The sequence below is a fragment of the Rhinolophus ferrumequinum genome, chromosome 7 (assembly GCF_004115265.2).
Source record: "Rhinolophus ferrumequinum isolate MPI-CBG mRhiFer1 chromosome 7, mRhiFer1_v1.p, whole genome shotgun sequence".
NCBI classification, from domain to species: domain Eukaryota; kingdom Metazoa; phylum Chordata; class Mammalia; order Chiroptera; family Rhinolophidae; genus Rhinolophus; species Rhinolophus ferrumequinum.
This window is the reverse complement of record NC_046290.1, coordinates 93,971,732-93,984,488: the sequence shown is the minus strand read 5'-3', so window position 1 is coordinate 93,984,488 and position 12,757 is coordinate 93,971,732. Positions and strand designations below refer to the sequence as shown.

General features: G+C 56.0%; 1 protein-coding gene across 1 annotated transcript in view; it reads right to left on the bottom strand.

Annotated features, from left to right (window-relative positions):
- GTF2IRD1 (GTF2I repeat domain containing 1) overlaps nucleotides 1–12,757 on the bottom strand; it is a 102,755-nt gene that overhangs the window by 58,946 nt on the left and 31,052 nt on the right. Inside the window, exons 2-8 of the mRNA XM_033110823.1 lie at nucleotides 12,559–12,687; nucleotides 10,841–10,982; nucleotides 8,213–8,368; nucleotides 6,844–7,027; nucleotides 5,841–6,151; nucleotides 4,731–4,820; nucleotides 2,971–3,054 (exon numbers count right to left, since the gene is read on the bottom strand). Of these exons, the coding sequence (XP_032966714.1) occupies nucleotides 2,971–3,054; nucleotides 4,731–4,820; nucleotides 5,841–6,151; nucleotides 6,844–7,027; nucleotides 8,213–8,368; nucleotides 10,841–10,982; nucleotides 12,559–12,681 (1,090 nt within the window). The 5' untranslated portion in view covers nucleotides 12,682–12,687. The remainder of the gene's footprint in view (nucleotides 1–2,970; nucleotides 3,055–4,730; nucleotides 4,821–5,840; nucleotides 6,152–6,843; nucleotides 7,028–8,212; nucleotides 8,369–10,840; nucleotides 10,983–12,558; nucleotides 12,688–12,757) is intronic.

Below are 12,757 nucleotides of genomic sequence, written 5' to 3'. Positions count from 1 at the left end.
AACCCCCATTTCTTCTGATTTTCTTCCCCCTCTGCATCCCCAGCCCCATTGCTGGCCTATCGTATCCAGGGCTGGTAGCTGAAAGGACAGAATCAGGAGCAGGATCTGCTCATTCAGGGTCGGTGGGAGGCCTCCGCTTGCCAAATGTCCCCACCCATGGGATCCCCCAATATTCACGGGGAACCTCCTTATCCCCAGGACAGCTGAAAGGAAAGCTCAGAGGGAGCTCCGGCCTGAGGAGGGGCAAGGCCTGGACCACTCCAAGCCCAGTACTTCTTGGATTTGGCAGTGGGTGGGGTCCAGGTGCTCAAGTCTGGAAAAGGCTCCACATTCTGGAAACATCCAGAGCTCACAACAAACAGGCCTGAAGACTGGTGGCTGCCTGCCAGCTTTGCTGGGGCAGTGCCCTCCCCTAAGGGCAGACAGAGCCAGCCCTCCCCAGCTCCCTCCCACTGCCGCCCATCTAGCTCACACCTGCCGGGGCCAGGAGGACTCAGGTGCAGACAGCCCTCCAGTACCAGCAGTACTGGGCAGAGGGGCGGAGCAGGCGGGCCAGGCGGCCACATCAAAGACACGCAGGCTGTCAGACTCCTCACTAGGGCCTCCAGGGCCTCGCTCAGCCTCACCCCAACCTGGAACTGCCAAACCCACATGCCCAGGTCTCCCCAGCCCCAGCGGGGATCAAAGGGCAGCTCCTCCATGAAGCCGCCCCTGACTCCCCAAACCTGTTGAGACCTCACCTTCGTCTCACCTGTGTTCTCTTTCTGAGGGCCCCTACCATGTACACTGCCACATCTTAGATCATGCGGCTCTGTACCACGTCCTGCGACCACTGCACGTGGCTGCAGGCTGCTGCTGCTACTTCAGACACATCTTCAGGCAAAAACTGCTGAAGAACCTTGAGACGAGAATTGCCCTGAGTGCCTGGCACAAGGTGGGGGGCTCAAAATGCATGACTGGTAAGCGAGCAAACCAGTAAATGTACGAGAAGAAAAAAGAGAGGAGGAAAGCAAGACTGACGTGTGATATAATAAGAAGTATATATATGTGATCTTCAACTTGGGTTCTTGGCACTAGGGCTCCTAAAACCTTTGTAATTTCACCCCACGCCCCTGTGATAGGGGCGAGAATCATACCTGGGTATATGTGAATTAGGTGACTCTCGGTGGGCCCGCGGTTAGCTTCAGGATGTGGGCCGCTCGCTCGGCAGAGGAACCAACAGTGCAATTAGAGGGCTGGAACTCTCAGCTGCCTCCCAGCCCACCTCCTGGGAGGGGAGGTGCTGGAGACTGAGCTAATCACTGCAGGCCAATGACTGAGCCAATGATTAATCAATCGTGCCTACTTAATGGAACTACTATAAAAACTCTAAGTGAAAGGGTTCGGAGGGGTTGGTGAATCTGAGTGCCAGGAGACTGGCACACCCCAAACTCCATGGGGATAGAAGCTTCTACACTGAAGACCCTTCCAGACCTTAGCTTATGTACCTCTTCATCTGACTGTTCATTTGCATCCTTTGTAATAGACAGGTAAACAGAAGTAAAGTGTCTCCCTGAATTCGGTCAGCTGTTACAGCAAACTGTTGAACCAGAAGAGGGGGTCGTGGGAACCACGGATGTGTAGCCAAGTCAGACAGAAGTGTGGGTACCCTGCGAAGCCACTATTAGTGACGGGTGCCTGCAGTGGGGGCAGTCTTGTGGGCCTGAAGGGTCTGTGTAACTCTGGGTAGTTAGTGTCAGAATGGAATTGAATTGTGGGACCCAGCTGCTTAGGAAAACCCACACTTCTGGTGTCAGAAGTGTTTTGAGTAGAGAAAGAGTTTTCCTTTAATAAGGTAGGAGGGGAGGGAAGAAGAAGAAACGAGATGAGAGACAGGCGAGTAGAGAGGGGGAGGAGGGGAGGGCAGTAAAGCCCCCGCCTGTCAGGTGCAGTCGCGGTGAGAAGGCCAAGGTTAGGGAGGGAGACCGTCCAACTCCAGGTCGCCAGGCAGGCGGCCGTGGACTCCCAGTGCAGTGCTCATCCCCCCACCCCAAACACACAGGGAGCCCCAGAGACCCCGACTCTCCTCTGTGAGGAGAAAGCTCTGGCGTGTGCCCCCTCCCTGCCCTCCCCGGCCCCATCCTGCAGACTCCCCCCCAGTGGGGCTGCACAATTCAGGTGGGATTGAATGACAGCTCCCCTGCGGGGTCATGTCCCCAGTGACAGGGCCACCCACTCCGGCCAGGACCACACGGTGTCTGACCCTGAGTGGGGTTTACAGATGGAGCTTCATAAAGGCTGAGCAAGCCAGTGACAGCGAGTGAGGACAGCCAAGGAGACGAGAACAGGTGTGGTGGGGGCGCCCAGATACCTCTATCTCCCAGCCAACCAGTGGCTGCCCTTTCTACTGGGCGCGAAGCGTGGCCACACAGATGGCACACCTGCCCAGTTACCACCTGTGTTTGCTGCCCAGACTGTGGCGGGCTGACGTGTGCTCTGAGCCCGGCTCTGTCCTGCCCCCATAGGGCTAAGGCACATCAAGTGTGTGACGTGTAACAGACGAAACCCTCAGGGCTTTGGGGGCCCAGGCTGAGTCTTGAAGAATAAGTAGGAGTTTGCCCCCAAATGATGCAAAGGTCATGCCAGGCAAAGGGCATGCCAGGCAGGAAACGGCGTGGTGCTATGGGGAACCTGCAAGCGTGTGAGGTCAACAGCCATTTTCCATTTGACAGCCTACCCTTGACCTGCCTGCCTCCCACAGGTGAGCGAAGGTCTGGGGCTCTGCCATCAGTCCCTCCCCTTGGAGAATCTGGAGGAGAAATATTGACACAACCACCTCCCTACCCAAAGAGGAGATGACATTAGTGTTGACGGCGTGCGGGTGCCAGCATATGGCTCCTGCTGTCATGTTAGAGAACACAAGTGATTGCCACGTAATGAGATGCTCGGCACGTTGCTGGGGCCACACAGCGGGCCCTGCCGCCCACTCACCATATCTGCTGTTAAACAGGATCTGCACACACTCCCGGAGCGTGTTGATGTCCTCGGTTTCCTTTATGAAGGCGTCCCACTTCTCTATCAAAACACAGGAGGTACAAGTGAGGGCCAGATGGAGCCGGGACCTCATGGCCTGGCCGCCTCGTTGAGGGGCCCCCCGTTCCCCACTGCCCTGTGGACACTCCCAGCTGGGGTCGTGCCCCAGAGACAGCCACACTCTTCCCACAGCCCCGGGCCCTGGGCCTTCCTCTCCAGAGTCCCAGACACGAGCCCCAGCCCTTCCACCCATTCCCACCTCGGACCCTGACACCCCAGCCTCCTCCAGAAAGGAGCCCTACACAAATCCAGGGTACTCTGATGGTCTCCCCACCTGCTCTGCCCCACAGGCAGTGGATATCATGCAGGCTCAGCCTGTCCATCCTGGGCCCCTCCTGCCCCAGACAAGCAGGAGGTGGGGAGAATGTTCCCTCTGACTAACGAGAGGCTGAGTCCTGACCTCAAAGACCAAACCCTCATGCCTCATACATCTGGGGTCTCACCAGCCTCAGCCTTGTCAGCTTCCCCCAAACTCCCAGCCCTGATGGCCTCTTCCATAAAACCAAAGCCTTTGCCTCAATTTTAATATGAATAACAAGAGTGATCGTTTGGTTCATTATAACTATAAAAGTAACATCTTTAATTAAGAGCTTTAATTAAGGATACATATAATATCCTACTGAATCCCTCAGGACAACCTTTAAACATAGATATTATTCCTATTTTTCAGAAGAGAAAACTGAGGCTCAGAGGGGCTGAGTACCTTGCCTGAGATTACCCAGCTAGTAGCCAGCGAGATTCTATTCCAGCTTGTCCCCTTGCCCACCATGGCCTCCCATGACGCTGTTCCATCTGGATATCCAGGTCTTCTCTCTGCCAGGGATGGATCTTGTTTGGGGCAGTGAGGTCTCCATTTTGATCCCAGGGAACTAGGTTTTTCCGAAAGAGCCTCTCCCTGAAGGTGAGGCGGAGACCTCCACAAGGCAAAACTGCTGGAAAATCTTACTTCTTCTCTTTTTGGTATAAATGAATCCCAAATTTTCCTGCTCTCAGTACTCTATGAAGTACTTTCAAAATCTGTCCACACGTGTTTGATACTCCTTCCTTTGAGAGGTGGAGTTTAATTCCCCTCTCTCCCTTTGTGGACTGGATCAAGCTTCTGGCTTCTAATGGGTAAAACATGGCAGAAGTGACAGTGATTTCTGAGGCTAGGTCATAAAAGACATGTGGCTTCCTCCTTACTCTCTCTTGGATCATTAACTTCAGGAAACCAGCCGCTACATTGTGAGGACACGCAAGCAGCCCTATAAAGGCCACATCATAATGAATACGCCTCCTGCCAATAGCCACACCAGTGATCCTGGAAGTGGATCCTCCAGCCCCAGTCGGGCCTTCAGATGATCTCAGCCCCAGCCAACTTCCTGACAACAGCCTCATGAGAGACCCTGAGCCAGAACCGCCCAGCTGAGCTGCTCCTGAATTCCTGACCCACAGAAACTATAAGGTAAAATGCTTGTTGTTTTAAGCTAAGTTTTCGGGCAATTTGTTACGTAGCAACATGTAACTATTACACTCTGGCTTTACTCACAAGGCCTTTGTGCAGAACTGTCCTCCTTTCTCTCACAAAGAGCTGGTGGACACATTTCCATTTCAGTAAGCACCACCCCCAGCCCTGGATCCCCACTCTGGTCAGGGTGCTGCCATGGGCACCGTCCTACCTGACTTGTCATGGACGATGGAGAAGAGAATGCGCTTAGAGGCATGGACGTTCTGAATGAGAGGCCCACCGGATCCAGTGGGCTTCTGTCCTGGACAAGGGGAGAGAAAAGGTATAGGTTCGAGGTGGGCCCCAAAGGGACCCCTGACCTGGCCTGAGTGCACAGGCATTAGCTCTGGGGTAACAGTCTCACCCACCAGGAACACCCCAGAACTGAGCCCTGTGATCATGAACTCTAGGCAAGTTCCCTGACCTGAGACATTCTTCAGTACAGTCCGCTACCCAAATGGCAGGTCAGGGAGGGCAGGGCGTCTGAGGCCACCTTTTACAGGTGGAAACACTTTTTCAGGCCTACGAAGTCCCATCCCCCTGCTCGGCCCACACATTTGTGTTTGTGTATGGAGTCCTTTTCCCTGCTTCTCACAGTAACAACAGCAGTAAACTTAACTTATAAGCACCCACCATGTGCCAAGCATTGGATGTGTTTTAATACAGCAGTTCTCAAACTTGAGCATACGTGGAACCACATGACGGACTTGTCAATACGCAGATGGCTGCGCCCCGCCCCCAAAGCTTCAGATTCAGCAGGGCTGTTAGAAGGTACATTTCTAACATGCTCTGTCATTGAATCATAATGACCCTGCAAGGTAGGTACTACTGACATCTCCTTTTTACAGATGAGGAAATTGAGGCTCAGAGAGGTAGAGATTTGTCCCAGGACACACAGCCACCAAGCAGAGAAGCCAGGATATGATTACCGGTCTTTCGCATACCCAGCTGTTCCTTCTCCGATGCTTCCAGCCCCTAATGCAGTGGGTAGGTGATTGGCGCTCACTGAATACACGGGATTGCCTAGCGTGCTTCCTCTCCATAGACTCCTCCGGAGTCCTCTCAGGTGTCTCTGGCTCCCAGGCCAAGGACAGTGTTGGCTCAGCGAAGGCCTGGGGTCTCACTGGGTCTACCTTAGGGCACATCTGTCCTACGCAGCCTCTTGCCCCAACGTTCCTCCTTCAGCCTGGGGAAGGCCTCACCACCCTGACCTGCCCTGGAAGGGGCCCTGCCTAAGTGACCTCAGTCCCAACCCCAGACTTGGGGGGCCCCAGCAGCTTACCACAGCAGTCAGGGAAGTCTTGGGCAGCGGGAGTCTTGGGCTCAGGCCCGGGCCGGCCAAGGCCCAGGTCGCTGGGGGCAAGTGGGCAGGCGGGCGCCTCCTGCTTGAGCTCTCTCACGGCATGGTTGGGGAGTGTGGTACTGTACAGGAAGCTGGCCACAGAGGACGAGGTGGCAGTAGGGGGCAGGTCCTGGGGTGGCCCCTTGGTGGCCTGGCCATGCAGGCTACAGTCCCGAGAGCCCTTGGCTATCAGGGAGACACCATTCAGCTCTACCAGGGCCTTCGAGTCCCGCCCGCCATCCTCGAGTGGCCTGGGTGAAGGAGAGGACACATGATAGCTTCGTACACCTGTCCTGCCGGCTGTATTCTTACTGCCCAGCCCCTCAGCCCGCCCTCTACAGAACACAACAGCCTGTGAGGTACATAGAACAGGAACCAGTCCCATTTCCTAGGTGGGGGCTTCAGTGTCCAGGGCCACACAGCTGGGCCCCGGAGGATCCCAGCCCTGCCCCTCAGCCTGTGCCCCAGTCCACCAACTGTGTTCTTTCAGCTGCAGCTGACCGTCTCCCATCTCCCACTGCCTCCGTCTTCTTTCGGGATTGTGTGCTGACGGTGGGGCCTGAGCTGCTGGCCCTCAGGCTGGCTTCCCTCCTCCACACTTTTGCACGGGCAGTTCCTGACATCTGGAGTGCTACTGGGGCTATTTGTTCCCCAACCAAGTGCTGTGCAGCCTCTTTGCAACATAGAGGTCCCCTGGGAGGACTTCCGTAACCAAACGCATGGCTCAGATCATGCCCCATGAGCTCACCTCCACCATCAGATTGGGAGCTTTTACAACCAGGGTCCCCTTTGGGGTCTGAAGTTTCCTCCCCTCTGGCTGGGGTAAGTGACCACAGGTGGCTGAGCCAGCATGGAAGCAGGCCACCCTCCTAACTTCTCCTGGCCCGGCCCTCATGGTACAGCCACCAGCCCTGGCCCCCTCTCCGGCAGCTGCCTCACTCACCTCTTGAGCTTGAAGCGGATACGGTGGCTGTGCTCCAGTATAGCCATGAGGGCCTTGGGGTCGTACTCGGCCGGCCTCCGGAAGGCCAGGCCCTCGGGCAGCCCCTGAACGGCCAGCAGCCCTGGCTCCCTGAGCAGCCTCTCATAGGGCAGTGGCACCACGCTGGCCCTCCCCAGGGCCTCGCCTGTGGGGGAAGGGGTTGAAGAGAGGGCCTGGTGTGAGAAGGCAGCCGGGGTGGGAAGGGGGCCACGCATGCCCTGTGCTGAATGACTCCCCCTGGTGCTGGTTTTCCAGAAACTGGACCCCATCGGCTCCTTAACTGCAAACCTCACACAGAATAACCCCCCCGGGCTGGGAGTGGGGTGGGCAGGGTCTGAGGACGAGGCCCCATTGTCTGAGGGCTGGGGCTTCTCCATTCAGGGGGTCTCTGTGTCCCTTGCCTTTCTCTTCTCCACTCCAGGCATCTGGGTAAAGGGGAAAGTAGGCCGGGGCTGTGGGCAGGAGGTGAGGAGGGGAGCGGGCTGAGAGACAGAAAAGAGGGCAGGAGAAAGACTGAAAAGAAAAAGCCATAGGGAGGAAGAAAGAAGAATGAGAGAGAAGCAGAGAAAGTAAGGAAGACAGGAAGTAGAGAGGAAACAAAAAGGACGGATTCAGAAAAAGAGCGAGGAGAGACAGACTGAGAAGATGGTACGAATGAGGGAAGGGGAGAGTAGAGGGGAGACTGGCTGAGGACGGAGGAAGTGAGATGGCCAAGGGGCCAGGGGTCAGGAACATCTGTTGTCTCCCCCCTACTACAGCCCCCACCCAGAGGCAGAAAGAGGCCCGTCACCTCCTTGCCACCTTATTCTGTCTGAGGTGGGGAAGGGGGGGCCAGGACAGAGTGGGCAGGGGTGCAGGGGGCGCTAGGCACAAACCCTATAGCTGGCTAAAGTGTCTGCAGTGGCCCAGACAATCATGCATGAAAAGTCCTCCCACCCAGGACTTCTGGGCCCCCTATGAGCCTTTGGCTTCCTTCTCCTGACATCTAAACAGCAGGAGTTTCCTCACAGACCTTTGCTGCATAGAACCAAAGGCTGAACAGGGAAAGGAATAAAGCAGGTCAGAGATAAATGAGATGGGACCCTTAGGGACATGCGCCCGGTCACCTAGGGCATAAGACGGTCACCACTGGGCCCTGAGACTCTGCAGCCTGAAACTTCCCAAGAAAAGCCAGGCCTGGACTTGGCTGACAGTTAGCCTTCACTCAGTCATTCAACAAACACCCTCTGAGCACCTGCTGTTGCTGGGCCTGAGGGGGCCTCCTCAGCTGGGCAGAGACTGGGGCTCCCACCCGCCTAGGGGCCCCAAATGGAATGAGGAAGGATCTTACTATAAAGAACATCAAACACCTCCTCTACCATCTTCTGCAGAAGATACACGTCCGAGCCATGCTCCAGGGTAGACCGCGGGACGTTGCGACTGCCAACCTCGGCCCGAGGCAGCTTCTTGGGGTGCTCTGCCTCCGGCTCCTTCCACGGGGGCCCTCCTGTGGGACACAGAGCACGTGGGCCGTGGTGAGCATCATTTCACCACCTGTCCAGTAAGCTGGGATGTCCCTGCCCCGTGCTGAGCCCAGAAGGTGGGCACCCAACACAAACTACAAATGAATAAATGAATGAATGAATGAATGAATGAATAATTAATGAGTGAGCAAGCCCTGCCTCAACCTCAACCACCCTACCCAGGTCCAGGGTGCACAGGGCCTGGGTCTCATCCCTGGTCACCTCTAACTTGCTGTGTGACCTTGGGCAAGTCCCTTCCCTCTCTGGGCCTTAGTCTGTGAGCTCTCATGGGAAACCAGCTGGCCTGGCTCAGAACAGGGTTCAACGAACATCCATTCTATCCGCCCCTTTCTGTGCACTAAAACTAACTCTCTGTCTTAACCAATCAAAGCCCCGGTTTTCTGCTCTGCCAAATGGGGATACAAAGGGGAACCTACCAGAAGGCCAAGAGGCTGCAAAGAGGCAGGTTCCCGCTAGGCTGGGCCAGGTGAAGGCTTAGGAGTGTAAGTAAATCCTTGGGTGGGGAAGATGCTAAAAACAGTATTGAAAAGGGGACGAGAGGAGGACCTAGAGGCCCCCTCCCAGCTTGGAGCCTGCTCTCCTCCAGGGATCTTTGAAGCTTGAAATAAAGCAGCCGAGTTCCTGGCGCTATAAATAGTGGCTCTGCCTGGCTCTGGGAAGCCAGGTGCACCTTCCTCAGGCCCCAGCCTGGCTCCCAGCCTGGCCAACTGGGGGCCAGAGGACCCTGCCACTGCCCACTCTGCCCTGGCCCAGCCCCCACCGCACCTTGCAGAGGGTATAGGCTCTTAGAGCTGAGTGGGACCAGGGAATGGCCAAGGAAGCAGCTGGACCCCAGTAATGATATGTCCAATGCTGGGGGACAGCCTTCCCTGAAATGGCTAATCCTAGGGTTCAGGCCCGGGGTGTCATGAAAATGCTAATAATGGTAAGACAGCAGCTGATGCTTACTGAGTGTGAACTAAGTGCTAGGCAGTTCCAAGTGCTTGCCGTGTGTTAATTCATTTAATCCTCAGACTGACCCATGAGAAGGTAGCACTGTCCTCCCCTTTCAAAGATGAGGAAGTTGAGGCCCAGTAGGTAGCAGGGGGCAGAGCCAGGATGTGGCCCCAGGCATCTGACTCAAGGGCCTGCTCTGAGTCCCAAATTGTGGCTCAAAGGTCTGCTTGGATGCTGGCCTTCAGTGCTGGGACCAGGCCCTAACCCTGTAGTACCTAGTCCGCCAGAAAGGTGAAGCTGACCTCCCCCAGGAGTTTGCTGCCAAGCTGGGACACCAGGCGCAGATGGAAATTTAGGGCATGTGGGGGGCTGGAGTGGTGTGGGGAGCAAGCACAGCATAGGTGCAAGGGGTAGACGGGCCCAAATGGGGCCTGGGGCGGGAGTCTGGGGAGGCATCTGCTAGGCAGAGGAGAGCATGAGGGCCTTCCAGATCCGGGAACAAAGGCAGAAGTGAGAAGGGACACACAGGGCTGGTGAGCTAGAACTTGAGCACAGCGCAGCCAGGGTGAGTACAAGACACTAGAGGACAGAATGCAGAGGCACGGGCTGGGTTAGTGGGCCTTTAAGGCACAGTGTTGAAGAGTTGGGGGCTTCAGAACGACCCCTCTGCCTCGGGGCTTCCGGCTCACAGCCCTGATTACTGATTTCTTCCAAGAGCAACCAGGACCCCCTGGCAGGACTCCCGGGAGTGCCCTGCGGCATCTCACAGGTTTTGAAGGGGCATAGCAGAAAGAGCATGGGTTTCAGAACCGGAGGCCTGGCCTTGAATCCTGCCTCCATCTCTTGTCAGCTTTGTGTCCCTGGGGAAGTGGCTTATGCTCACTGCGCCTCAGTTTCTCCTTTGTAAACCAGTGGTAACTGTGCTAAGCCTGCTGGGAAAAGTAAACAGAACACCAGCACATGGCCCTGCCTGCGGCACTGTCACACCAACCACTCACACTAATCAAGCATTTCCTACGTGCTGTTGGATGTGTCCTGAGTCACTGTCCCCATGAGCCACCAGGAGGAGGCTCCAAGATTATGTTACTGTAACACTGACAGTGCCTACCTCCTAAGACTGACGTCAGGATAAAGGAGTTGGCATTGTGAAGGGTGTTGCGCACAGCAGGCGCTCAGCAAGTTCTACCTGGACAAGTGTGCTCGGTGCCTGTGTCAGGGACGCAGAGCAATCGGGCAACAGCACTGGGCATCTGTGCCCCCTTCTGTCAATGAGCAGATGGGGGTGGCGGGGTCTGGCTGGCCCTGGCGTTCAGTCAGCCAGGCTCGATCCACCGAGAGGCTGCTGTATGATTCCAACTAAAACTGGGGTCACCCCTGGGAACGCCACATTGGGAAGCTTGCACAACCCTCTCCTGTCCAGGGCGACCCCCGACACAGCCACGCTGGTGATGCACTGGGGACCCAGTGCCCTGGCCCCTCCAGAGCCCCGGGGTACTCACGGCAGAACCTGAGGAAGTCTGATTGCAGCTCCTTTCGCGCATTCAGGAACATTCTCCCCTTCTCGGTGCCCACCACGAAGGCGCTCTCATCGTGCACGGCGACACAGGCCACTTCCGCATTCAGCTTGGAGAGCGCTGAGCACTGTGGGGGGAGCAGGGGGTGTGAGCCAGGGAAGGTGCCTGGAGGTGTCCCCATCCCAGGACACCTCCACGCCAGCTCTGGGGGAGGGATGTGAGTTGCAGGGAGAGGTCTCTCCTCCAGCCTTCTCGGTCTTAGAATCTGCAGTGGGAATGGATGAATGACCCTACCCGGTGAAGGCCCCAGGGCCGCGGGAGCCTGTCTTGTTCACGGCACCAGGCTAGCTACAGGGTCACTAGAGCCTCTGAAACACCCTCCAGACCAGTGCTGTCTGACAGAACTTCCTGCCATGATGGAAATGTCCTGTGTCTGCACTGTCCAGTACCGTGGACACTGGCCACATGTGGCTACTGAGCAGTTGAAATGAAGCTAGTGCGACTGAGCAACTGAATTGTTTATTTAATTTTAACGGGTTACAGTTTAAATGTCAATGGCCACCTGTGGCTAGTGGCTGTGGTGTTGGCCACCATTGCCTGCGTTGGTTAGACTTCCACTAGCAGCAAACTAACACTGCTGCAGGACCCGGGGCTGAGCTCCTGGGGCTCCCCGCCTCAGGACGGCTGCCCTGCACAGGGGCGGGGTTGCACCCAGTCGGCTTCCCCAGGGGTACCCACCACCTCTGGTCAAACACCACTTAAACTGCCCTAGAGCCGTCTACAACAGCGTGGAAGGAGCCCCTTTGTCCTAGGGGAACTGAAGACTTTGCACCTGGAAATTCACTTTGAAAACTAGTCATGCCCCGGAGGCGGCCGGTTAGCTCAGTTGGTTAGAGTTTGGTGCTCTTAACAAGGTTGCCGGTTCAATCCCCACATGGGCCACTGTGAGCTGCATCCTCCACAACTAGACTAAAACAACTATCTGACTTGGAGCGGATGGGTCCTGGAAAAACATACCTAAATAAATAAAAGTAAAAAAAAAAAAAAAAGAGCACGACAGGTGTTTTAAAAAGAAAAAAAAACCTGATCATGCTGTGTGACTTCACGCCCTCTTTGAATTTCAACCTCACCACCCTAAAATGCAGGGGTGCAGCTAACTGACACCAGATTTTTTTTTTAATACCTGCCAACCTTCTCCGTCACAGAACTTTCCCGCGGGAAAAAGCTGGTGGGAAACATTATTATTTCTTCATTTGGGATATATGGCTACAGGCTTAGATATGCAGGCGGCGGTGCCAGAGGAGTGATTTACGAGATGCAGCCCTGAGATGCAGCTACAGCTCTTGCTGTAACATCAGGGATCCCAGCTTTCTAATGAATCACGGCCACACATTATCTGCCAGGTGACCTGCTGGGAGGGAGACTTGTGACCGTGCCAGGGACTGGCCTTGACCGGCAAGAGGTGATGAAATGAGGACAAGGGGATGCAGACCAGAGCCAGCGTTTATTCTCAGGACTCATTTCTACATATTCGATCTCACTTACGCCTCCTGCCTCAATGTAGGCAGAGACCCCTGGTGCAGGTGGGGACTCTGAGGCTCAGGTTGGTGAAGGCTGCTCTCAGGGGCAGAGCTGGGACTTGAGCTCTGTCTGCTTACAAAGCGGGGTGTGCCACTTCTCCGGGGGCAGGCAGGGGCACTCACCATGGAATCTAAGGCAGACACAAGGCTGGTGATGATCTCGTCTTTGCGGGTGAAGGCAGAGTTCCAGCGGTCAGGCCCGCAGCCGTTGGCGGGAACGTCGCAGCGCTTCCCCAGCAAGGCCATGGTCACCTGGATAGAGGAACGGAGGAGGCAGAGGTGGGTGTGGGCCACAGGGTGTGGCACATGTGGCAGCTGCCCA